We start from the raw sequence: 22,925 nt of genomic DNA, 5'->3' as shown, positions 1-22,925 counted from the left end.
AGATGTGTATAAGAGACAGCAACAAACTTTTACGTGTCATTTCTCGCTTATGACGTCACGAGTCCAATGGAGACTAGGCAGGGGTACGTCTTAAGAGAAATTTAAAAAAGGTGTGCTTTTCCACAAAATCTCGCCTTCTATACTTATGCTCTGCTCACGTATTATTTCACGACGAATTGAGATAATTGAGAAACAAAATTTCATTTGACACAGAAATTTTTATTGAATGTTACATAGTTGAAGATATATATTATATAAGATGCCGTATCACTACAAAAATAAAATTTTAATGACGTATATATTTATTTTATGCAAATTAATGCAAACTAGTATGGTATTAATGTCAAACTAAAAATTATTGTCAAACGGTAGGAGATATATTAAATAAGAAAGAAATCAAGTAGAAATATTTACGTAAAATATTAATGTTCTCGGTTGCACAACAAACAATATCTGGACGTTATAATTCATGATCTTCTATTTATTAACTAAGTGTATGTTAAGTTCACATTTGAATAGATTATGAATAGACATTTAACACAAGAGCAAAAGCTTTCTTAGCGAAGAGTAATTTATACGTTATTTCCAGCATTTATAAAATGCTCAAATATAAAATAACTTGTCTCACTTGTTACATAATAGAAGATGATTATTAATCTAGAATTCTCATCGCCTTCTGTGACTTCTTTTCCTGATTCTATAAAAAAAAAATAGAAAAATGTGAAATATGAATAGACATATGTAATTGAATATTGAATTAGTTTAAAGATTCAAGTAATTACTAGTAATACTTACTTCTTTGGTCCTTTTACAAAGCACCAATCGACAGAGATAGCCTGACCTAGGATTTCTGTTCCGTTCAGAGCCTCCTTCGCAGCCTGTGCCTCTTTAAACGTTTCGTACTCCACTAACGCGTAGCCTTTCAGAAATCCCGTTCTTCTGTCCAGATTCAAATGCAAGTTCTTGATTTGACCAAACTCTGAGAACTTATCCTGAATATCGTCCTCCTGTGCCTCTTCATGTACTGAATTTATGAACAAGATCCATCCTTCTACAGCTGAAAATGAAGAAGCTCAATTAGATGCATAACTGTACACAAATAAAATTAATAAAAAAAATCCCTGTAATTCAAATCGATTCAAACAAAGTTCCAACAAAGACATTCTCTTACATCTCTGTGGGCCAGGCTCGTTGTCGTCTTCCTCAACCACATTCATGGACTCGTAATGACCGACGTCGTCTCTCGTCGACACCAATTCCGCACCATGGCCCCTGCCTTTCCTTTTCTTCGCTTTCTCCTTAAGACGTGCGATACCCTCTGAAAGCACGCCAAAACAATTGAAACAATTTTTTTACACCCACGCAATAGTGATTATGATCTGAGTACTATTGCCATCTCTTCCCCACGTTTCTCGTCTTAACGATTTCAGACAAGATCGATGCTTGCACCTCGTCAATATTATATTCAACAATTGCACGCTATTCCAAAAATTCACATGGTGTGCTCAGCTGATTAGGGGACACAAATATACAAAGGTGAGATGAAGAAAAATGATCGAACTCAGTACGAAGTTGAGGTTACGTGCTAAAATCGACGCTCGCAATGTAACGAAGAAACGGAAGACTTACGATCTCCTTCCTCATCGACCTCAAATTCCTCGGCATTATCGATGTCCAAAACATCCGCCATGGCTGGAGTTGCAGTACTTCAGTAACGAGTAAGAAATATTAAAATTTCTTTTATGATATCGCGCTTATCAGTTATTATGCGTCGCCGAAACCGTCCATCGTCGCACTTGATTGCCATAAGCAACGTGAATTACAGAAGAAATCTTTCTGGTAGAAAAGGACGATCTCAGCGCCACTGAATGTTCCGGGCGCAATGGTGAACTAGACAAACTATAGTGGCAACCAAATTTAAATTTTCGATCGTTTACGCTACTTTATACTCACCGCGCTTTCCGATAAATTAAAAAATATATCAAGGGAATATAAACAGGTAAAAAGAAAGAAAATTAAAACTACAGACAATTGCTAACAAATCTAATATATATCTAATATATTTATTATTCTGTTTAAAAGCCTGAATACTTAATTATTGTTATTCTTTCGCAAACTGTAAAGAATGCTCTAAGCATTTACTAATTGTTTCTTTTAATATCTAAATTGATTTAACTATATAAAAACTAAAAATGATTACATATACATAATGTGTATATAATATATAAATTCGTAAAATATATAAAAAGTATACGATTTCTCTCTATGATTATAGAAAGAAACTTTATAAATTGACTGCACACATATTTCATATTCTAAAAATATTAATTGTAAGTAATTCCTCTTTATGTTGATGCACGAAGAGAAATTCATATATAAATTAGCTTCTTATTTGATACTTTCTTTGATATTTCTGAAAATATAAGTCAGTTTCTATATTTTTTAAGTGAAAATTATAAAATATATTTTACAATTCTACCAATTATAGCTTTGTTATAATAAATGCATCATAACTTTTGTCTGCATAATAATTGTAGTGAAAAAAAAGATTTTTTATAAATAAATATATATATATATATATAAGATAATATTATATTATGTATATAATACAATATAATATATATACTATTATACATTAATTAAATTACAATACATGTATATATACATATATATATTATATATATATATATATATAAATATTATACATAAAATATGTTGTCTTTTTCTTGTACAATCCCTGTTTGTATATAGAAAAATAATTAGAAGAATTATTTTCGCATTGTTTATCTTTTATCAAATAAAATTGTTTATTTTTTTTATTAAATAAATGATATTTCTTTAAGAAAACAAAATTGCTCATATATAAATAATGTATACGTGTAATAGATACGTGTAATAATGAAAATGTATACGTGTATAATTAAGATATTCGTATACAAATTATAATGTAATCAAAATGTTTGTAAAAAAAATAATATTAATAAATTATTTTTCCTATGTATTACGGACGGAGATTAATTATACAAGAGAAAAAAAACATTTGATATATTATAATATATCTAATGTAATATAAATAAACTTTTTTACTGATTGTAAGTTGTTATAATGCGGTTGTATATAATATCGTCACCATTATTTCATAATTTTGTTATAATGATTATTATAACAAACTTATAACAATTTCGTTGTAACAATATCGTTATAACAATTTCGTTGTAGTATACATAAAAGAGTATACTAAATAATAAAATGATAAAATTTAATTTCTAAAATTCAGACTTCATGAATAGGACGTAATTTGCATTTTGTCACTTTTCTTTCTTTAGTGGCTGCGAGCCACCGGCAACGAACACGACGTAAACTGCAAATAAATAAAAAATAAAAGAGTCATAATTTATTTCATTATCTGCTTTGTAAATGTTATTATTAATTATTATTATTATTAAAATATTTGAATATTTTTAATCGCAATTAGAATACATTTGATGAATATCTTTAATAACTAATTTATTATGCGCGCGAGATAGAAAAAAGTAACGATCATAACGAAAACAGTAACAGCGTTAGTAAGTAGCGTGTTACTTTCCAACTCTGCTTAATTACTATAAAAATAAATTTGAAGTTAAATGAAAAACGCGATGTTTCTCCTTGAAATTTATTTTATTACGTTTATCTTTTCACACTGTTGCTATAACTGAACGTCGGAGACGATAATTGACGATAATTGAATCTTTTTGCTAAAGAAGAAGATTAACGAATTTGTCAGATAATTATAATTAAAAAATTAAGATAGTAAATTAATTACAAGATATTTTATATCATACAGTGTATAATAGTGTATTGACATTTAATTATTCCTATACGAGTGATTCAGGTCATTTGGAGGACCTGGCATGTATTCCTTATAAAAAAGTGAATAAAAAATGTCAATAACAAAATGTTAAGTTGTGATATCAATAGTTTCTAAATGGTGAACTATTAAAATTGTCTAACCATACATGGAAAAAACGATTTTGTTGAAAGGTCTAAAAATTTTGCCGAATACAGATCTGAAAATAATTTTTTGTTGAATCATCAAAATAATTTTTTGGAATGTTAAAACTGATAAACATTGCTATAAAACGTTTTGATATTCTAGCAATCATTTTCACTTTCGCATAAAATTATTTTGATTTTTGAACAAAAATTATTTTCAGATCCAGATCCAGCAAAATTGTTCTTTCATGTAGGGCGTAAAGTTTGCGCCGCTGCGGCGCAATCAAGCGGACGGCCAGCGGATATTATAATATCACTAAACGTGAAATCTTTATTAACATCTATTGCTCTATTCTTAAATTGAGTCCAATTCAAATGCTGTCGAATTTGCAATTGACATTACTTCTCGTCAATTCAATTGGACTCAATAATTTAAGAGTAGATGTTAATAGAGATTTCACGAAATCTTTGCAACATGTTCGGCACCGTGCCGATTAGTGGTATAATACCCGCCGGGGCCGTCCGCTTAATTGATTACGCCTGAACAGCGTGAACTTTATGGCCTATGGTTGGACAGTTTCAATAGCTCGACCATTTACAAACTATTAACATCACAACATTTTGCTATTGACATTTTCGATTTACTTTTTCATGAGAAATACGCATTAAACATGCCGGTTTCTCCGGGTGATCTGGACAGAAAAGTAAAAGTGAAAAATTAAATAGTGTAATTATTTACACGTACGCTTCAAACTCGTTCTGCAATATCTCTCCCAGATACATCACAAAACGAACATAAAGAGCAAATATGATGATGAAGACAGCCAAGTTAGCGAGAGATTCGATAAATGTGCGTCCGAATATTACTAATTTTATTAAAGTATAGAATAGAAAGAGCATAAACAAGTTGTATACTACAATACAGAGTACTACGAGAAAAGCACAGCAGACTCTTTGAGATATAGCACACAATTCTTCGCTATTTCTGTATATCTGTCAAAAAATTAATTTACATCATATACACATCATATATACAGCGTAACATATTCCAACAAAATCATTAAAAATTTATTTGACAATTAAAATCGAGCGTTTAAATTCTTAAGATATAATTGTTGAAATTAAACATCCCATCACGATTCTATTCGTTCTCTTTACACTCTCTATATTGTTTTCTTACGCTCATTAGATACGTTATAATTATAAATAGTTTATCAAATTGAATACGGTCATGATAAATTGTAAACTGCTTATTTATAAACTTATATTAAAAATGCTTATTAGAAAAATATCTTATACATGTCTCTGTTATTAGGTTTTATTATTCTGATATATGTATTATATATTTATATTACAATAGTTTATGAGGGCTTTGGATACATATGTGATATTGACTTGTACTTTTTTTTACTTCATATAACATATATCCATTTCTTACAAGACACATTCTTTTAGTTATAAAATAATAATCTATCTCGTGATAGAGAAATTCTTTTGCTCTTAATTCTTTCCAAAAAATTGATTTTATTTTCGACAAACATTTATATTTTGAGATTCAACCCCTTCATGTAACTTACCTGTGCTAATGATTTGTACTTTAATTCTAATGGAAAGGAAACCTCACAATGCATGCAAGAATATCGTTTTCGGACGTTTGCTGCAATCTCTAAACAACGAATATGCATAAATTCCCAGTCACCGGTGCATTGACATGGACGTATGAGTTTTTCCTTACTCGCATCTAGCATAAGCAAATTTACATACATTTTATTAGCAATACTTGACAAATAATAATTGCATATGCAATACACGCACTTTTGATAAAAGTTTCACATCGTTAGAATTCTCTTTTCAATATCGCAGAGATATATAATATTAGGAATTATAAGTGTCTCATGCCGCGGAACCTATGTCTTTAACTACAGTGTAAAGCTACGACTTGAATCGAGAATGCAGCCTTATCAAAAGCCTCAACATAAAGTTTCGTGGATGTCTTTTTTTTTTATTTTATAGAGAATATGCGTACCTTCGTTGCAACGTCGGCATGTAGGCTTAAAGGCAATTTCTGTTTCTGTCGAATGAGAGATCGTCAATTCTATGTTACAATCCAAATTGTCTCTTTCGTATTCTTCTATTTCTGATCCCATGTTAGAGTCCAAATTGTCCATTTTGTACTGTTCCATTTCTGATTTCATTTCTACTTTAATTTATTGAACAATAAAATTTATTATTGAACACGCAGTGCATATTAATGCGAAAAATCTCACTCTTTACGTCGTCACAATATGATCAAAATGGCACTGCTATCGCTGACATTGAGAGAAAATATTTTGATGTACTAAAATGTAAACGGTTAAAATAACAAGTTGCTTGAAATATTGATAAATAATAATTTGTCTTACATTAGAATATTCGATTGTATATATGTATATATCATTTTTCTAATTTGTAATAGAATGATGATTAGAAGTGGATATGCTGTAATGTAAAATATAGGAATTATAACGAAATTGAGAAATGTAAATGTTAAATATAAGAGTAGGTATAGAAAAAATATTTAAAAGCAAAAATTTTGTAGTAGAATGAAGAATTAGAAGTTTGATACGTATAACGCAAAATATATAGGAATGAAAAATTGAAATATGTAAATGTGAGATGTAACAGAGTAGGTACAGAAAAGTATTTAAAATGTAAAGGATGGTGTAAGATAAAATAGAAAAGTGAGAAGATAAACGTATAGAAAAGAGTTCGAAGTCTTTGGCTAAGGAACGCTGGAGGGGACGAGGAGGGACGACTTAGTTGGCTAAGATAGGAAATTTTGAGAATATAGAACAAATAAGGATAGGGATAGGAAAGCTAGTATAAGCACGATGATTTTGGTAGGTGAATGATTTAGACTTTAAAGGCCAAAACAGAAGGAATGGATGGATGAGTGTGGATAAGAAAATTGTAAACCAATTAGTCCCTTCTATGGCTATATTGTATAAGCTAGAAGTAATAAAGATTCTTCTTCATTCTTCTATATCATTTTTCTTAAGTTTTGAATTTATTTGATTTTGTTATCGATTTCGTTATAAATTTCGATCTCCGGTTACTTTCACACTTCACTTGTCACATGGCCCTCATCTAAAAAAAAACGCTAAAAATTCAAAATTCTCGTTCACAGATGTCAAACTTAAATTAAAATCCCTCATGTTTAACAAATAAAAACATATATTGTGTAATGCAACAGATAAAATGACTCCTCCATTGAACAGATATTTATTTGATGTAATATGAAGAAATTGTCAAGGTAATTGTTCTTAATTTTGTAAAATAAGAATTTACCTCTATTCGCCACGTCTACTATAGAAAAATATTATGTATTACTTATCGTAATTATTCATTTTACAAAAATCAACCCCGATAAATTTCAATAAATTACATAATTGATTTTTGTAAAACTGGAATCGAGCATTAATTTCGGAATAAATTTTCGCAGCTTATTCTAAACTTTCTTCTTGCAGACGAAAGTCTTACTTTCGCCGGAAATGGCAGCGGTACCAATAATAAAGTGTACATCGAAAGAGCAATTGGCCGGCATGAAATTGACAGATGAGAAGAACGATGAAAAATTGGAGAAGAAATTGACAGTGCTCGAATCACACGGTTACACTCTCGGGAAGACTATAGGCGCGGGAACATATGCCACCGTCAAAGTGATCATCTGTTCCACTCCCTTGTCTTTTCCTCTACTTCTTGATGTCATCATCTTTCATTCTTTTTTTATTTTAAACAATTACGTGCTCACAAAGATCGCGAAGTCCGATCGACACAATTGCCAAGTGGCGGTGAAGATAGTCTCGAAGTTCCAGGCGCCCGGAGAACACCTCACGAAATTTCTACCTCGCGAGATCGAGGTGGTTAAAGGATTAAAACATCCGAATCTCATTCACTTTCTGCAGGCGATAGAAACCACACATCGGTTGGTTTACCGTCTTTTTTATCTTCTAGATTAATTCTCGAATAGCATCTCGTAAGCAGATCGGTGTAGGAATAGGTATAAGAAACGATTGAAACGGGAATTCATTCCATGAAATTGAATTTTCGTTATATGAATGCTTGTAAATTTCTTCCACAAACTTGCTTGCGTTTTCCAGGGTGTACATTATTATGGAATACGCGCAGAACGGCAGCTTACTTGATATTATACGACGCTATACTTATATTGACGAGTTGCGTAGCCGCAGGTGGTTCCGGCAGCTTCTGGACGCCATCGATTACTGCCACGAGCACGGCATAGTGCACAGGTAAAGAGAAATACAATTGTCGCAAGTGAAAAATAAAAATTTTTAACCATATTGAAAGACCCTCTCGGAGAGAATATTGCATCTGAAGTAAAAAGATCGTTGCAAGTTAATGTTTCTGAACATCGATTATTAAAATTGATCTTGTCGAGAGAATATGTCGCAATAATTTCAATATAATTCTCCGTTGAAAACTCTCTCACAGAGATGTAAAGTGCGAGAATCTGCTCATGGATCGTAACTTCAATATTAAATTGTCCGACTTCGGATTCGCGCGTGGACAAATGAAACAGACGAAGGGGGGCCAGTGGCCCCTCAGTACGACTTATTGCGGCAGTTACGCTTACGCGTCGCCCGAAATTCTGCGGGGCATCCCTTACCAGCCTCAACTCTCCGACATCTGGTCCATGGGCGTGGTGCTTCATGCTATGGTTTACGGTCGGCTGCCGTTTGATGATACGAATTACATGCGACTGCTAAAGGTACCCAGGTATATGCCAAGACCGGTATACCCAATGTATACTCGAGTCGATTCCAATCTTTCACATATTCTTCCTCCACATACAGTTGTAAACTTTTTTTTTAGGTCGACAAGTCACCAAAAAAATCTACATGTTGATATTATAAAATATAAGTAGAATAATTTTGTTGAACGTAAAAATAAATACCAATTAAAAGATTCGATCATTATTTTTTTACATATATTCCTTTTGTGAATGATTACAGCGTTTCACACTGCCATTTTCTTCTAATGCAATTCGTTCCTTTCTTTCCTCAGCAAGTACAAAACAGAGTGGTGTTTCCTAAACGTCCTAAAGTCTCTCAGTCATGTCGTTCTCTCATTGCCCGTATATTAGTACCACAATTCGCACGATTGCGCATCAATAATATAAAAAGCGACGCTTGGCTCGAGACGTCTGTTGTCGCTCAAACGTCAATAAACGACAGTTTTAGCGTAAGAATTAATCGATGCAGACAAGTTGTTACGTTTATCCGAAAAATTGCTTTATCATATCTGTTATGTTGCAGGAAGTACTGCCTACAACACCTGCAACTAAAAAATCCGAAGATGAGTGTGCAGTAACAGTTACTCCTGCGACTTTTCAAGAGAATGAGAAATCAAAAGATGCTATCCAAGATAACACGGAGAACAGGAAGACTGACTTAAACGCAAAATTATAAGGTTCGTATAATATCGCAAAGCAATATTGTAAAATAAAGTTATTGAATAAAGTATTAAATGATTAACGAACTAAAAAAAAGATGTGCATAAAGAAAGAAACTTTAATTTCGAAATAACTCTTATTAATAAATTATATATGACACAATCTGGTAACTATTTTATGATATCATGGCACTTTTTATTCTTGACTCTTTTTTTCAATTCATAAATATTATTATAATACATAAATAAAGCTGAAGCAACATACTTAATGGTGAACATATTTCCAGTTGCATTAATAAGCAGATTCTGCTTAAATGCAATATGCATGTACACAGTACTGCACAAACTCACATCACAAAGTAGATCTATACTTAGCAACCATAAGTAATATTATGGTACCAATTATAAATACACCGGGCGCAGTAGCTTTATGTATATCCTCCATATCGTCTGTAACAGAAGTATCTGCAATTAAAATTTACTAGCAATGACAAAATTTCACTGATAAGATTCACTGCTAACAGCTTACCACTTGTTTCGGGGAGCGGTTCCCAACCCAAACTTTTGTCAATACCCGTTTTCCATTGAGAATATAAAATATCGCGTTCTAAAAATTTAACACATTAGACAAAGTCAATTAATCTCTCCGTACAGTGCTACAAAAAATTTTTATATTTGTAACAAAGACTGACTCATTATGAGATAATCACCATTCTCAGTTATTGATGGTAGAAAAATATCGCTGGGAACAGCAGCGTCAATCTTCACATCCCACTTCCGTATTCCTTCCGCGCTACCAGCAGCAATTGCGACTCCGAGTGCAGTAGTTTCACACATCAATGGTCTAACTTTCGTATAAAATTATATATGTGCTACTTTAGTAACTTCCAATTCAATAGTACGTATCGATTGTGTTTGAAAAAATATTCTACCTACCCACTGGAATCCCACAAATATCAGCTTGCATTTGCATCAACAAATCGTTACTAGTCATTGCACCGTCAACCAACAGCTTCGATAACACCAAACCAGTATCCTCCTTCATAGCTTCCAAAATGTCGCGCGTCTGAAAGCACACCGCTTGCAGGGCTGCCTTCACAATATGTGCGCTGTTAGTGTCTTCGCTAATACCACATATGACACTGAAAACAATTCACTTGTACTTGGATATTGGTTTGCGAAGCAATCGAATGTTTCTATTACAATTGATAATAAAACACAAACTACCTTCGAGCATCTTTTCTCCAGTATGGAGCGTACAATCCAGCAAACGCTGGCACAAAAACAATACGATTGCCCGCGGGCATTTGTTCGACGATAGTTTCGCAGTCTTTTATATTAGTCAGTATTTCAAGATTATCTTTCAACCATTGTACAACGGCACCCGCGATCGCTACAGAACCCTCAAGAGCGTACACTGGAGAAGCGTGTGCTCCTAATTGATAAGCAACCGTCGTCAGTAAACCGTGAGACGAGTCCACAATCTGTAACGTTCAGAGAAACGAAAATTATATTTTAAAGTAACAATAGGGGCTCAATAAATTAAAAATTAACACATTAAAACAATCAAGGGCAAAGAGCCGAGCTGGATATTAATAACTAAAATTAACATACATTTCAAAAACGATCCAACGTTTCGGCTTACACTAAGAAGACGAAGAAATTGCGTAAATATGTTTTAATGTAAATTTGATCTACTGAAGATGGCTTAATGTAAGGCGAAACATTTGGATCGCTTTTGAAATATATGTTAATTTTAGCTATTAATATCCAGCCTGGCTCTCTGCCCTTGATTGTGTTAAAATTACATTTGTTTGAACTCGTATTTGTCTGAATTTATGTATCATGTTTGTGACGATATAATAAAACTTCTCTTACAGCTGTGCCAGTATTATAAAGAAGAAAGCAGCCAGTGCCGTAAGTACTTTTTGCCTGTCCTTGCTGCAGACACATCTGACCTACTAAAGCTGATTGTTGATCACCTAAGCACTGCAATAAATTTTTCCACACTTGAGTCAAATTTATAACATTCACAATTGATATATATTTCAATTAGTATAAAGTTATATTGTGAAAATTTCATTTTATAATACCACATTATGTGACATTACATCTACTTTACTTTGTATTTAATAAAATAACATAAGGATTGCATACCCCTGATATAGGAACACCCTGCAGTAATTCATCTTGTATATAACCATAAATCTCAGAGGAGCTTCGTATTTGAGGTAAAATTTCAGGAGGTATTTTAAAAAATGACAATAGAGTAGGATCCCACTTCAACGTCACGATATTCATCAGCATTGTTCTCGAAGCATTCGTAACGTCTGTACTGTGAACACCACCATTGGCACCACCAGTTAAATTCTAATTACAAAATTAGGCATGTTAGTCGAAATCAATGTAAAAAGATTCTTTATATTATGCTTTGCACGTTGTTCTTTACCCAAATTAACCAGGAATCGATGGTGCCGAACATGAGACGTTTGGCAGCTAGTGCTTCTTGAACCCGGGGTACATTCTCTAACAGCCATTTCAATTTTAACGCGCTAAAATATGGACTAATCGGCAGACCGCAGAGCGGCTTCAGGTAATTCTTATTTTTATTGCGTATGCCCTTCAATATATCATCCACAATTGACGTAGTTCTCATATCCATCCACACTGCAATACATTATTAAAAATTGACGAATTGTGTACTGTTACAAGATAATATTGTAACTATTACAAGATATTCATGGAAATTGTCTCGTCTGTAACAAGGCTGTCTACAATGTGTTCTTTGCTTTTTACTTCTTGCCTTTCTTCTTCTTTGTGATCATTTTATCAACAATCGTACGTGTTTCTTGTCATGTCTTTCTCTCTTTCAAAGTTCAACATTTGTTCCGAGTGAAAATAAAGGATCGGGATATAAGAGGCAAAAAGGCAAGGGTGGTAAAAAGTAATGAAAAGCAAGAAACAAGATGCAAAGAGCACATTGTAGATACAGCCTAAAATAACGCAATGTTACCTATGGCATTGTAAAGTGGTTCTCCCGTTACAGAGTCCCACACAACTGTGGTCTCCCTCTGATTCGTTATACCAATTGCAACTATATCAGCCGGATCTATCGTCAACTGCCTCAAGTTAAACACAGTTTGCTTGAGGCATTCCCTGACTGCGCCCAATATTTCCAAAGCGTCCTGCTCAACCCATCCCTCTCTTGGGCATGTCTGTGATATCGAGACTTGATGATATGTTAAAACTTCCGCTGTGTCTGCCGCAAAAACCTGCATTATTGTAACGGAGAATTATTGAGTGGGATCAGATACAGGGTGTAACTAAAAGATACCCGCCACGTACCTTTCGGTTACACCTTGTACATACGCATTTTTAGGTTCTACGTTATAATTACTTTAACAACAATAAATCAATGATCAATAACGGATGAGGGAACGAAATGGTAAAAGATACAGCCTTGTCAGTGAGTCTCTTTTTTTTTTTAACAAATATCATCATCCTCGTCATTACAGGTTAAACTACAGGCCTCTCTCTTTCAATGCGTCTTTTCGAACTCGTAATTTATTTTTAACACACGAACAAATTCGAGGAGACCGATCGACTTGTTACAGCATCTATCGTATATATACTGTACAGTGTACATACATCCTCGGACTCCCGATCGCGCGATAACCGCAATCCCGCGACGACCGCGCGTTATCTCTCACGTTATGATCATTGACACGAGTGTTGAGGAGTTTAAAGATTCATCGAACCAGGAATCTCGCGCTGCCCGTCCCCTCGTCGATCGCCCCGACGAGAGGCCCGTATCTGCTCATCGATTCATTTTTGTTCATTTGAGCGAACGTGATCGACGTCACCTCGACACGCGACCGCGATCGTCATGCGACTTCACACAGCAGTTTCGCACACGTGCTCGCTTATTTCATCACCACCGTCTCGCGTCGAAACGCCTCGAAAGATCGACCGACGCTCTTTGACTAAAGCCGACGCTTAATAGCGGTCCCCGGCCGGTTGTCTCCTTTTGAAATACGATGATGTATCTGTGATGTAACCGAAGGAGAATCATGTCAAACCTGCAGGCTTAATCAATACTGACCGCTCGGGCAGTTCAATTACTTCAATTGAACTCGGACATGACGCGAATTGACAATCGACTGGCTCCTGACCTGCCTGACCATCCGATTTCTGATTAATCGACCCGCCTGAAGTAACAAATGAATCATGAATGTGATTGTAGGCATTGTAGCCTCCCGGGAAAAAAAGTTCCATATATATAATTACATATAATTATATGCAAAATATGTGTGTATATGTTTCTTTCTTTTGTAAAATTATTCTTTAATACAAAATTGATAATAATAAGGAAACATAAAAAATAATTAAAAGAATAATTTTTACAGTTTTTTTACAAAAAATCAAGTTTGAATTAGAAACGAGAAAAATTGTTCATATATAATTATATATATATGTATATTTTTAATCACTTATATATGATTATATATAAGCAATTTTTTTCATTTCATTTTTCAAACATATTTTTTCGAAAAAAAACAATGTAAAAATTATTCTTTTAATTATTTTTTATGTTTCCTTCTTATTATTATCAATTTTGTATTAAAGAATAATTTTACAAAGGAAAGAAACATATATGGACATATTTTGCATATAATTGTTGCGGGCATGGAGGAGAAGATTTCTTCTTCTTTTTATAAAAATGGCTTCGCCCCCGCTAGGGACCATACAGCCTGATAAAAATTTTATAAGTGAGCACTAATACGGAAGCAGAGAACTATTAGTCGAATGATGCAATACTAATGTCTATTTCTACCAACGTAGATTAACTTTAATCCAGGTTTAACTTACTCTGTACACTTTTTCTACTTTTAAGGATTGAAAAAAAGATAAAAAGTAAATAAAAAGCGATTAAAGTTAATCTACATTGGTAGAAATGGATATAAAGCGTGATGCTATACAGTTGAACCTCGATAACCCGAATCTCAAGGGATTAGAAAAATTGTTCGAGTTATAGAGTTTTCGATTTATCGAAATTCGAGTAAAAGAAGGTTAACAATATGGTTTGGAAAGTTATGAAAATTCGACTTACGAAGGCTTTGTACGACAGTTTATAATTTTCCAATTATAATGGCTTTTAAAGGAAGAAAATCAATATTTAACAGTGATTATTTAGTGCATACATATGATAAATGTAACTACAAAACAAAATACCAAGCTATTACTCACGGTTACACATAGCTACAATTTCGAATTATAGAGGTAGCGACAATGGAAGTTCGAGAGGTGAATTTCGATTTGTAGAGGTCTGGATACTTTAAATTCGAGTTACAGAGGTAAAATATATATCTAAATGCCTGACAAATAATTCGAGTTAAGGTAGGTTTTATTTCGATTTATAGAGGTTTTCCTCAGCGGAGCGGAAGGGGATGAACAAAATTTTCGTCTTAAGCCCATATCAGACGTAAAGATTGAGATTAAAGATTGGAATGGAATTTGACCAATTAAAACAAAGTTCACTAAATTTGAGATTAGTTTTCTTTCTTCCAATTGGTTAAATTCCAATTCAATCTCAATCTCAATCTTTAGTCTGATACGGGCTTTATAGAGATTTTCGAGTTGTAGAGGTTCGAGTTATCGAGGTTCGATTGTAGAATACTAAAGCGGAAGCAGAACACTCGGCCGCACAGACGTCCACTTCAGTCCGTGGCTGATCATCGCACACGAATCCGGGGAGATGCAATGCAAAAGTAAAGACTAAAAGACACAAGGCGTTTTGAAAAAATGCTAGTTAACAAATGTATTTCGGTACCTCCATAACAGTAGAGTTTATTTACCAGAGTTTATTCGCGCTCGCTAATTCATTCGGAGCTTTGAAAATCGCCTTGAGGTCCCGATAAAACGCAGTCCGACATATCAAAAATAAGTAGTACGATAAATCGAAGCATGAAGGAATGTTATCTGCTCTGTGAAAAAAAAACAAAAAAAAGAAAAGTCATCGCGTCTCGGCGGCGCGAAAAAAATGGACAATTCATCCATTACAATTGGGATAATTGAATCGCTCGCCGCCGTTTCGTATACCATTTGAACCATTTCATAGCAGCCACTCACTCGGCGACGCGCCGCCAGATGGCGCGCGTGACGCCCGCCTGTTCTCCCCCCCCTCGCCCCGGTACGCGCGTTTATGTCGCAGATGCTTTCCCGACGACTCGACGGACGCCGGGACGGTAAAAACGCGCGGGCACCGATCACGTCGCCATTTCAGGATTCCACGGGCGTCGCAACGGCTGTCAACCCCGGACCCCGGCCCGTCCGTCGTCGTCGTCGTCGTCGTCGTTTGTGCGAAACTGCGAACGCGTGTGCACGCCATCGCCAGGGTGTCCGCTCGGCTGCTGTTCTCCTTGCCGCTGCCAATCGTCCGCACCCGGGGAATGAAAATTTCAAGTCAGTGCTGGCAACTTTTTGCGTCTTGTTATCGCCATTCGCCAATGTCGCGCCCGACACCACTGTTATGCACTCTCGATCACGCGTCCCGTGGACGGCACGCGCGTCTCTCTCGGCTATCGTGAATATTTTGCTCGCGTACGGCGCGCGTGTGGAGGAGCCTGATTGTGTGCGCGTGGAGTTCGGGGACGCGTTTCTTTCGAACGGCGCGGCGGTCCCGTCGAGCTCGGCGAGCGCGACCACCGTTCCTTCCCGCGCTGCGAGTCTCGGCCGCCGCGACGCGACGGTTCCCGCAAATCCCGCAGCATTCGACGCGGCGGACAATGGCGGGAGAGACGGACGTCCGCGTGCCGTGTGTTCCACGGAGGGAACTTCCGCCGTCGAGCGCGCGTCACGGCGGCCACGAGCACACGAGCTCTCGAGAGCGTGTCGACCGACGGGCCGCGCTCTCTCGCGCGTCTCCTGCGGCTACGTGGCCGCGGCGTTCGAAGGTTCGACCTTCCGTTCGATTCGCAGTCTTACCCGCGCGACTCGACATCGTGAACACGGGAGATCCGACAACGGCCGTGATATTTACCGAAGTCGCAATGCGGATAGGTGATTTGCATGTCGATACCTTGCGCGCGACACGCCGACAAGGACGAACTTCGGCGACGCTCGATGCTTCCGATGCTTCGGCGTCGTTGATTTAACGCGACTGCATGCTTATAAACTCGCATCAAATTATCGGCGAATTTCACTTTGTATGTGAAACATGAGACGACGATTATAAATGTCAAGTAATTGTATAAATGTTGAATCGCGATGAGTCAGGATATCTGTAGAAAGAAAAATGTATGATTACAATTATCCCTCAGTCAAATCTGAAACAATTTTGCAGCCTTCAAAATTAGGAGTAGAAATGTAATAAGCCAATAGAGAAATATAGCGTCTGTTATATTTCAGAATATGATGGCAGATTGCAAAAAAAAACAGTAGAATCTACCATTTAAATATATTAGCATATAGCAGTAATCAGATTTTGCTGATTGTCAAATTATAATGGTTCTGCAGACAAAACATAAGATATTAAGTAGATACAGTTAATACGAATTTATTGAAATATTTGATTTGGAACTATCTTACTGCTAGTAAACTGCTAGCAGACCGTTAATATTTCGTTTATTAAGCATAATAGATTTATATGTATGAGCCTCTTAGAAAAGCCAAATTGATAAACATGATAAACTTACACGAGATAAACAGTAAAAAAAATTTATGAAGTTATCTAATCGCATACTCTGTCAAAATTAAGAAATTTACAAAAAATGAAGTTGGTCAGTGTGACCTCTAAGAAGTTCATATACATATAGATTAGAGAAATAGCAAGAGGCTTCGAAATAATTTTATTAAGCTCTGAGTACAGAAAATATCTTTTTCTTTCAATATTTGAAAGTTTTATTGTTAGGCAAAATAAAAAAAATTTCCAAATTACATATCTAGTATCGCTAACAATAAAATATATATCAATTATAGCAGTAAAAGATGATGGCTGACTTCGATAAAGATTCCATACAGTGCTTAGTGTGCAACAGTAAAATTGGAATATCCACTAGAAACAGTATACGCATCTTTGATGAATCTAATTGTACTGTATCTGAGAAGCCACTTGTGGATGTTATATCAGCTGTTTTAGAAATTGATATCAGTGAAGAGTCCGTGCATTCTCATGTCATTTGTAGAAAATGTTTTAAGCTGTTCAATGAGGTAAAGCTATTACGTAAAAATGGCGATCTTTCGCGAGATAAAGTTACTTTGATAAAAATTATCGCAAATTGGTCAAAAATTATATTTTCTTATGGTTCTAGGTGGATGAACTTGAAAGTAAATTAACCGAAATCAGAATGGAGTTATGTAACAACTATAAAAAGACAGAGGAAGTTAAAAAGTTGTGTGCCATACTACAAAATGAGGAAGAATATAACGATCATGATTACACAGACAATACGGAAAGTCAAAACACTTTAATAGAGGTAAAATGCCATTTACAGCTTGATTAATTACATATTTTATAGCTGAGTAATATGTACAGGGTGTTTCAAGACTGAATGTTCTAACTTAAAATATGAATTTAGGACTTCAAAACAAGAAAAAATTTGCCTCTGGAGGTATGCTCGTAAACGCTTTGTTTAAGAGATATTGACATTTAAATATTTTCAATTTTATGAAATTATTATCGGGTTATAATAAATTAATTATGTATTTTAGCTACTTTATTATTAGAGAATATAAAATTTTTGATATAATTATAAATTTTGTTTAAAGTCATGATTTTGAACAATCAGATAAGCATCTGTCTTTCATAGCAGCAGTGGCAGAGCAGCAGTAATTTCATATGTTTAAATAATTCTTTATGAAAAATTATTTGTAAAGAATTAACGTCATTAACCGGATTTTCGTAGCTTTTTAATAACATTTCAAACAAAATTGCGTCAAATCTAGAGCGTGCAATCAAGTCACAGATTCTGTACGAACAATTCATTGATCGGAATAATGAATATTTAGCCATATATGATATGTCCATATGGTGTTTGTGTACTATTTTTATAATATTGATAGTACCGTTATGGAAATAAGTTCGTATTAGTAATACCATAACTTTATCATTCTTATCTGTAATTTTAAATGTCAATATCTTTTAAATAAAGCGTTTACGGGCATACCTTCAGAGAAGATTTTTTTTTCTTAATTTGAGTAATCCTAAATATTTTAAATTGGGACATTTAATCCTAAAACATCCTGTATAATTGTATTGTATAATAATACTAGGAACTGCAAGAAAATAAAGATTATATAATAGAGGAGACTAAACAAGAAGAGGAAGAACAAGAAACGCCAATTGTAGAGGCAGAAGATTCTTTATTCACCGAGGAAGTAGATGATCCAGATAGTCCTAATGATAAAAAGAAATTGAAGAAGAGCAAAGTTAAAGCGAATCGCCCTCAGGAAACTGTACGTATGAAAGAATTCGTGTCCTTGCAACACATAAAGAATTTATAGTATATGAATTATGGAATTTTTTTCAGATTGTACTTAGAGATGAATCTTCGTACACCTGTGTCTTATGTCCAAATGAGGAGAGAGTCACGGCAGATGCTAAAACTATTATAGCGCACATGAAAGACGTGCACGACGTCCGTTTATATATTTGCGATGTATGCGGACAGGATTTCAGGAAGAGAAACGAACTTTCCTTGCATCTTGACGATCACGTCGCAAAGGAGGAAGGCGACTTTCAGTGCGAGATATGTAATAGGATATTTGGTAATCTGCGACTGTTCCGGATTCATAAAAGGATACATTATCCGCAAGTGAAATCATGGACTTGCGAGTCGTGTGGAAAGAGATACAAGTACAGTATTTATGAAACTAAAATTGAACTATAAAATATATAAATGAATGTAAAGAGAGATAATTAATACATATATATTTTTTCGATTTAGTTCCAAAAATTTATTAGAAGAACACATGAATACACACACAGGTATTCGCCCGCACGTGTGCGAAACATGTGGCAAAGATTTCGCATCCAAGTATACATATAAAGCGCACGTAAAAACACATGAAGTACGACCTCGTCCATTCAAGTGCAGTCGATGTACTAAAACGTTTTTGAGCCAGCAAAATTTGACACAACATGAACGAACGCATAATGGCATAAAGGATTATGTATGCCATCAGTGCGGTAAGATTTATATTTCATATGATTAATATTTAATGTTTTTTTTTTTACATATTTTTACATCAACTGAAGCAGGGTGTCCAGCGATTCTTAAATGTCCTTAAATCCTGGAATTTTTATGGAATTTCAAATATGTCCTGGAAAATTCCTGAAAAATCCCTGGAATTTCGGGATTGACCTTAAATTTTTGTCATTCTCTTATTCTAAAAAAAATTGGATTGTAAAAAAAAGAAAGAAATAAATATTTCTTGCGCGTGTGCTAGATGTATGTCGATAACATTGATAACATCGTTTTTAGAAAAGTTTATGATTGTATAAGCTCTTCCTTAAAGATACAATAAAGCAAGCAATTTGTAAAACAATAAATAATATTCTAAATTTGTTTTACTTGGTAATTGATTTGTCATATAGAATCTTAATTTGAATACAAAACATATAATATTGCGCAAATCAATAAGAATTAAGTAATGAAAATTAATAGACCTGGAAAAACCATTCTTACCTGGAATGTCTTGGAATTATCCTTGAATTGGCTAATCAGATATCATTGGACACCATGTGAAGTTATGCCTTTTATATTAACATGTATTTGTTCTTTTTAACAATCATCTTTCTTAAAATTAAAGGTAAGGCCTTTACCTCCTCACACAATTTAGAGGTACATAATATAGTGCATACCGGAGATAAACCCTTTCCATGCGGAATGTGTGGTAAAGCGTTTGCGCGTAAAGCGGAAATACGTGATCACGAGAGAACTCATACAGGTGAGAAACCTTATCAATGCGAGTTTTGTGGAGCAACATTTAGGTGAGTATTTAGGTGAGTAATAGAGATTAGAGAGAGAGAGGGTTATACAATTCTCTATACTTAAATTAATTGCTAGCAAACGATTAATATCGTTATTATTTGCAGCCAGAGATCGAATCTGCAATCTCATAAGCGGGCGACGCATTATAATGATAAACGTTACAAGTGTGATGAATGTGGAAAAGGTTTCAAAAGAAGAAGATTATTGAATTACCATATAAAAGCGGCGCACACCGGTGAAAGACCATATAAATGCAATACGTGTGACGCTACATTTGTCTATCCTGAGCATTTCAAGAAGCACACACGTATACACACAGGCGAGAAACCATATCTGTGTGAGGTATGTGCTTTAAAATTATTGCTAGAACACTTTTCTCTAATTATTTTTCATTTAGATGTTTTTATTTTTAATTTGCGTTTCTGTGCTCCATTTTAGGTTTGTGGCAAAGCATTTAATAGCAGAGATAATAGGAACGCTCATAGATTTATACACAGCGATAAAAAACCATACGAATGTTTGGTGTGCGGTATGGGTTTTATGAGAAAACCATTACTTTACGCACATATGCAACAAAAGGTAATGCATAAGAAAATTCTTAAGGGGTTATGCTGGAGTTGCTATTATATCGATGAAACGCAATAATTAATATACAATGTTTTTGTATTGCTTTTACAAATTTAAAAATCATCTTCCAGAATTAAGAGCATAGATAATAACGGAATGAAACGATTTTGTATGAAAAACGAAAACATTTTCGAAACAGTTTTCGATTTTTAGCGTCGACTCGTAACAATATTTGCTTAATATAAGAGTTTTATACATTGTATGTATAAAACAAGCTTTATCCGCGCTAGTGATCACACGAAAGAATAATACTATGCTTTTACTGAGCCTAGGTGTTTTGATATAAAAGAAAACATTGTATGAAAATGCATGTGTATGTATGCGTACGTTATTGATGTAGTAGTAAACATCAACACATTACTACTACATCAATATCGCACGCATACATATGAACAAATTGCCGACGTGGAGTTCGGCCATTTTTAGCATCGCCTTAATACATTAGCAAATTTTCATTTTTCTTTCCTATTTTTTGTTATACATTATTTCATAAAATAGCAGATTTTTATAGAATCATTATATAGCATATATAAAGATTATCATTATATACTATTAGTATTATTTGATAAATTTATATAAAATATTACTCATTATTTAGGGTCATTTAAATGATACGATAGTAGTGAACCAACCGCGTCTGACAATGGACGACGATCAAATAATAACTATTCCCAATAGTAATGGCGAACTGCTGATGGAAGAAGTTGATAATGAACAGGTAAGTTTTTTATATTATATGGAATATAATGTGTATTGATTACATTAACTTTTTATATATTACAATCCTATGCATTTACAAACAGAAAATGTACAAAAATATTAGCATATTTTCTTGATTTAAAAATGTAACTGGTGATTTTATTGCATACAATGTGCAATATTATGAAATGTACGTCGTAACGTGCGAAACTTTATATACATTGTTGCTTTAGCTGGATGAAACTGAATTATATGTAACCGAACTGAAAGATCACGTGATTATACAACAAGGAGAGGATCATATATATAATGAAGAGGATGTTGTATTAAATATACCAACAGAAGAAACCGAAGTAGAACATCTTGTCGTCGAAAACGATCAGGTAGAGTAACAGAATTTTTTGAAAGTTCGCTGCAAAGTAATTTATTGCAAACTGCATTTTGTTTCATAGATAAATTTTGTGGAGGGTGAAGATGCAGAATGTAAAACGGAAGTTGATGAAGTAGAAACGGTGTACACTTATGACGAGAATGAAGAAGGCGAGACGATAGTTATACCATCCTCTTCGCAAGGAGAAGAGAAGAATGTGCGATTAGTGCAGATATTTCCAGCCTCCGGAGATGGAGAAGGCAAAAACTGGTTGAGCTTAGTACAAAGCACTTGAATTGATTTAATTAATACGCTGCATAATTTACTAAGATCGAAACTGTGTATTGACATTATAAATCTATAGCTGATTATAAATCAGTTATACGGAAACAATTCGTATTAGAACATTAGTGATTTAGTTTCGGTTATTCAATCACTGCTGTAATCTTATGATGTGAATGTCTACATAAAAAATTCATCGATTTAAATAAAGATTAATGTACTATTCCGGTTATATAAAAATTAAATAAGTTAGATTTAATGCACAAGATAAACAAATTTAATTATAGTCTAATTATTCATCTTAATCATTATCCTGTAGTTAATTCATTGCGACATGTTAAAATTAATTTAAATATCAAATTTTTTTATGACATTAAAAAGACTTTATTACAATAACATATTTCTCATTACAATTTTTTTTAAATACATATCTAAGAACTTAGGATATATATCACATTATGATAGATGTGTGTATATATACATATGTATATGTATGTATGTTTATATGTGTATTTTGTACTGCTATTAAA

At 34.1% G+C, this 22,925-nt stretch overlaps 5 protein-coding genes across 13 annotated transcripts; 2 read left to right on the top strand and 3 right to left on the bottom strand.

Moving 5' to 3' along the window:
- Positions 1–418: 418 nt before the first annotated feature.
- On the bottom strand, positions 419–1,830 carry LOC105455204 (RNA-binding protein 8A). The gene is made up of 4 exons (XM_011698333.1): positions 1,630–1,830; positions 1,172–1,318; positions 796–1,057; positions 419–697 (listed from the first exon to the last, which is right to left on the bottom strand). Exons 1-4 carry the CDS (start codon positions 1,688–1,690, stop codon positions 667–669), a joined length of 501 nt encoding a protein of 166 aa, XP_011696635.1. The 5' UTR covers positions 1,691–1,830; the 3' UTR covers positions 419–666.
- A 1,443-nt stretch (positions 1,831–3,273) lies between these two features.
- Positions 3,274–6,894, bottom strand: LOC105455207 (E3 ubiquitin-protein ligase MARCH2-like). The gene is made up of 4 exons (XM_011698336.1): positions 6,002–6,894; positions 5,553–5,716; positions 4,721–4,968; positions 3,274–3,361 (listed from the first exon to the last, which is right to left on the bottom strand). The coding sequence occupies exons 1-4, from the start codon at positions 6,168–6,170 to the stop codon at positions 3,274–3,276; spliced, it is 669 nt and encodes a 222-aa protein (XP_011696638.1). The 5' UTR covers positions 6,171–6,894.
- A 164-nt stretch (positions 6,895–7,058) lies between these two features.
- LOC105455201 (testis-specific serine/threonine-protein kinase 4-like) lies at positions 7,059–11,394 on the top strand. 2 transcript variants are annotated; one of them, XM_011698328.1, is made up of 8 exons: positions 7,059–7,267; positions 7,482–7,673; positions 7,770–7,939; positions 8,115–8,264; positions 8,467–8,743; positions 9,040–9,216; positions 9,291–9,444; positions 11,307–11,394. In XM_011698328.1, exons 2-7 carry the CDS (start codon positions 7,506–7,508, stop codon positions 9,441–9,443), a joined length of 1,095 nt encoding a protein of 364 aa, XP_011696630.1. In that variant the 5' UTR covers positions 7,059–7,267; positions 7,482–7,505; the 3' UTR covers position 9,444; positions 11,307–11,394. The 2 variants fall into 2 exon arrangements, with proteins under 2 accessions (XP_011696630.1, XP_011696629.1); XM_011698327.1 differs by lacking the exon at positions 11,307–11,394 and having other exon boundaries at positions 7,060–7,267; positions 9,291–9,523.
- LOC105455202 (glycerol kinase-like) lies at positions 9,601–13,653 on the bottom strand. Of its 3 annotated transcripts, none has more exons than XM_011698329.1 (10): positions 13,185–13,653; positions 12,440–12,698; positions 11,876–12,093; positions 11,584–11,796; positions 11,305–11,415; positions 10,654–10,910; positions 10,363–10,568; positions 10,137–10,274; positions 9,956–10,033; positions 9,601–9,891 (listed from the first exon to the last, which is right to left on the bottom strand). In XM_011698329.1, the coding sequence occupies exons 1-10, from the start codon at positions 13,263–13,265 to the stop codon at positions 9,779–9,781; spliced, it is 1,674 nt and encodes a 557-aa protein (XP_011696631.1). In that variant the 5' UTR covers positions 13,266–13,653; the 3' UTR covers positions 9,601–9,778. The 3 variants fall into 3 exon arrangements, with proteins under 3 accessions (XP_011696631.1, XP_011696632.1, XP_011696634.1); XM_011698330.1 differs by having other exon boundaries at positions 9,601–9,876; positions 13,185–13,652; XM_011698332.1 differs by lacking the exons at positions 9,601–9,891; positions 9,956–10,033 and having other exon boundaries at positions 10,182–10,270.
- Positions 13,654–15,628: 1,975 nt separating this feature from the next.
- On the top strand, positions 15,629–22,791 carry LOC105455200 (zinc finger protein 502-like). 6 transcript variants are annotated; one of them, XM_011698325.1, is made up of 12 exons: positions 15,629–15,888; positions 17,407–17,634; positions 17,736–17,900; positions 18,697–18,879; positions 18,954–19,279; positions 19,371–19,612; positions 20,236–20,416; positions 20,522–20,759; positions 20,856–20,996; positions 21,643–21,762; positions 21,977–22,126; positions 22,196–22,791. In XM_011698325.1, exons 2-12 carry the CDS (start codon positions 17,413–17,415, stop codon positions 22,406–22,408), a joined length of 2,181 nt encoding a protein of 726 aa, XP_011696627.1. In that variant the 5' UTR covers positions 15,629–15,888; positions 17,407–17,412; the 3' UTR covers positions 22,409–22,791. The 6 variants fall into 6 exon arrangements, with proteins under 6 accessions (XP_011696627.1, XP_011696622.1, XP_011696625.1 ...); XM_011698320.1 differs by having other exon boundaries at positions 17,404–17,634; XM_011698323.1 differs by lacking the exon at positions 15,629–15,888 and adding an exon at positions 16,276–16,485 and having other exon boundaries at positions 17,404–17,634.
- Positions 22,792–22,925: the final 134 nt, after the last annotated feature.

Source organism: Wasmannia auropunctata, unplaced genomic scaffold (assembly GCF_000956235.1).
Source record: "Wasmannia auropunctata unplaced genomic scaffold, wasmannia.A_1.0 LD335907.1, whole genome shotgun sequence".
NCBI classification, from domain to species: domain Eukaryota; kingdom Metazoa; phylum Arthropoda; class Insecta; order Hymenoptera; family Formicidae; genus Wasmannia; species Wasmannia auropunctata.
This window is presented reverse-complemented; position numbering and strand designations above follow the sequence as displayed.

Coding starts and splice junctions, on each gene's coding strand:
- LOC105455202 (XM_011698329.1), bottom strand. CDS start 13,265: ATGAACAAAAATGAATCGATGAGCAGATACGGGCCTCTCGTCGGGGCG. Junction 11,416..11,583: donor AGGGTGTTCCTATATCAGGG/GTATGCAATCCT, acceptor AATTTATTGCAG/TGCTTAGGTGATCAACAATC. Junction 10,569..10,653: donor TGGAGAAAAGATGCTCGAAG/GTAGTTTGTGTT, acceptor AATTGTTTTCAG/TGTCATATGTGGTATTAGCG.
- LOC105455200 (XM_011698325.1), top strand. CDS start 17,413: ATGATGGCTGACTTCGATAAAGATTCCATACAGTGCTTAGTGTGCAAC. Junction 18,880..18,953: donor CGAATCGCCCTCAGGAAACT/GTACGTATGAAA, acceptor AATTTTTTTCAG/ATTGTACTTAGAGATGAATC. Junction 21,763..21,976: donor AAGAAGTTGATAATGAACAG/GTAAGTTTTTTA, acceptor TTGTTGCTTTAG/CTGGATGAAACTGAATTATA.
- LOC105455201 (XM_011698328.1), top strand. CDS start 7,506: ATGGCAGCGGTACCAATAATAAAGTGTACATCGAAAGAGCAATTGGCC. Junction 7,674..7,769: donor GAACATATGCCACCGTCAAA/GTGATCATCTGT, acceptor GTGCTCACAAAG/ATCGCGAAGTCCGATCGACA. Junction 7,940..8,114: donor GCGATAGAAACCACACATCG/GTTGGTTTACCG, acceptor TGCGTTTTCCAG/GGTGTACATTATTATGGAAT.
- LOC105455207 (XM_011698336.1), bottom strand. CDS start 6,170: ATGAAATCAGAAATGGAACAGTACAAAATGGACAATTTGGACTCTAAC. Junction 5,717..6,001: donor ATGCCGACGTTGCAACGAAG/GTACGCATATTC, acceptor TGCTTATGCTAG/ATGCGAGTAAGGAAAAACTC. Junction 3,362..4,720: donor TTGCAGAACGAGTTTGAAGC/GTACGTGTAAAT, acceptor ATTTATTTGCAG/TTTACGTCGTGTTCGTTGCC.
- LOC105455204 (XM_011698333.1), bottom strand. CDS start 1,690: ATGGCGGATGTTTTGGACATCGATAATGCCGAGGAATTTGAGGTCGAT. Junction 1,319..1,629: donor GGTCGATGAGGAAGGAGATC/GTAAGTCTTCCG, acceptor GCGTGCTTTCAG/AGGGTATCGCACGTCTTAAG. Junction 698..795: donor TTTGTAAAAGGACCAAAGAA/GTAAGTATTACT, acceptor TTTTTTTTATAG/AATCAGGAAAAGAAGTCACA.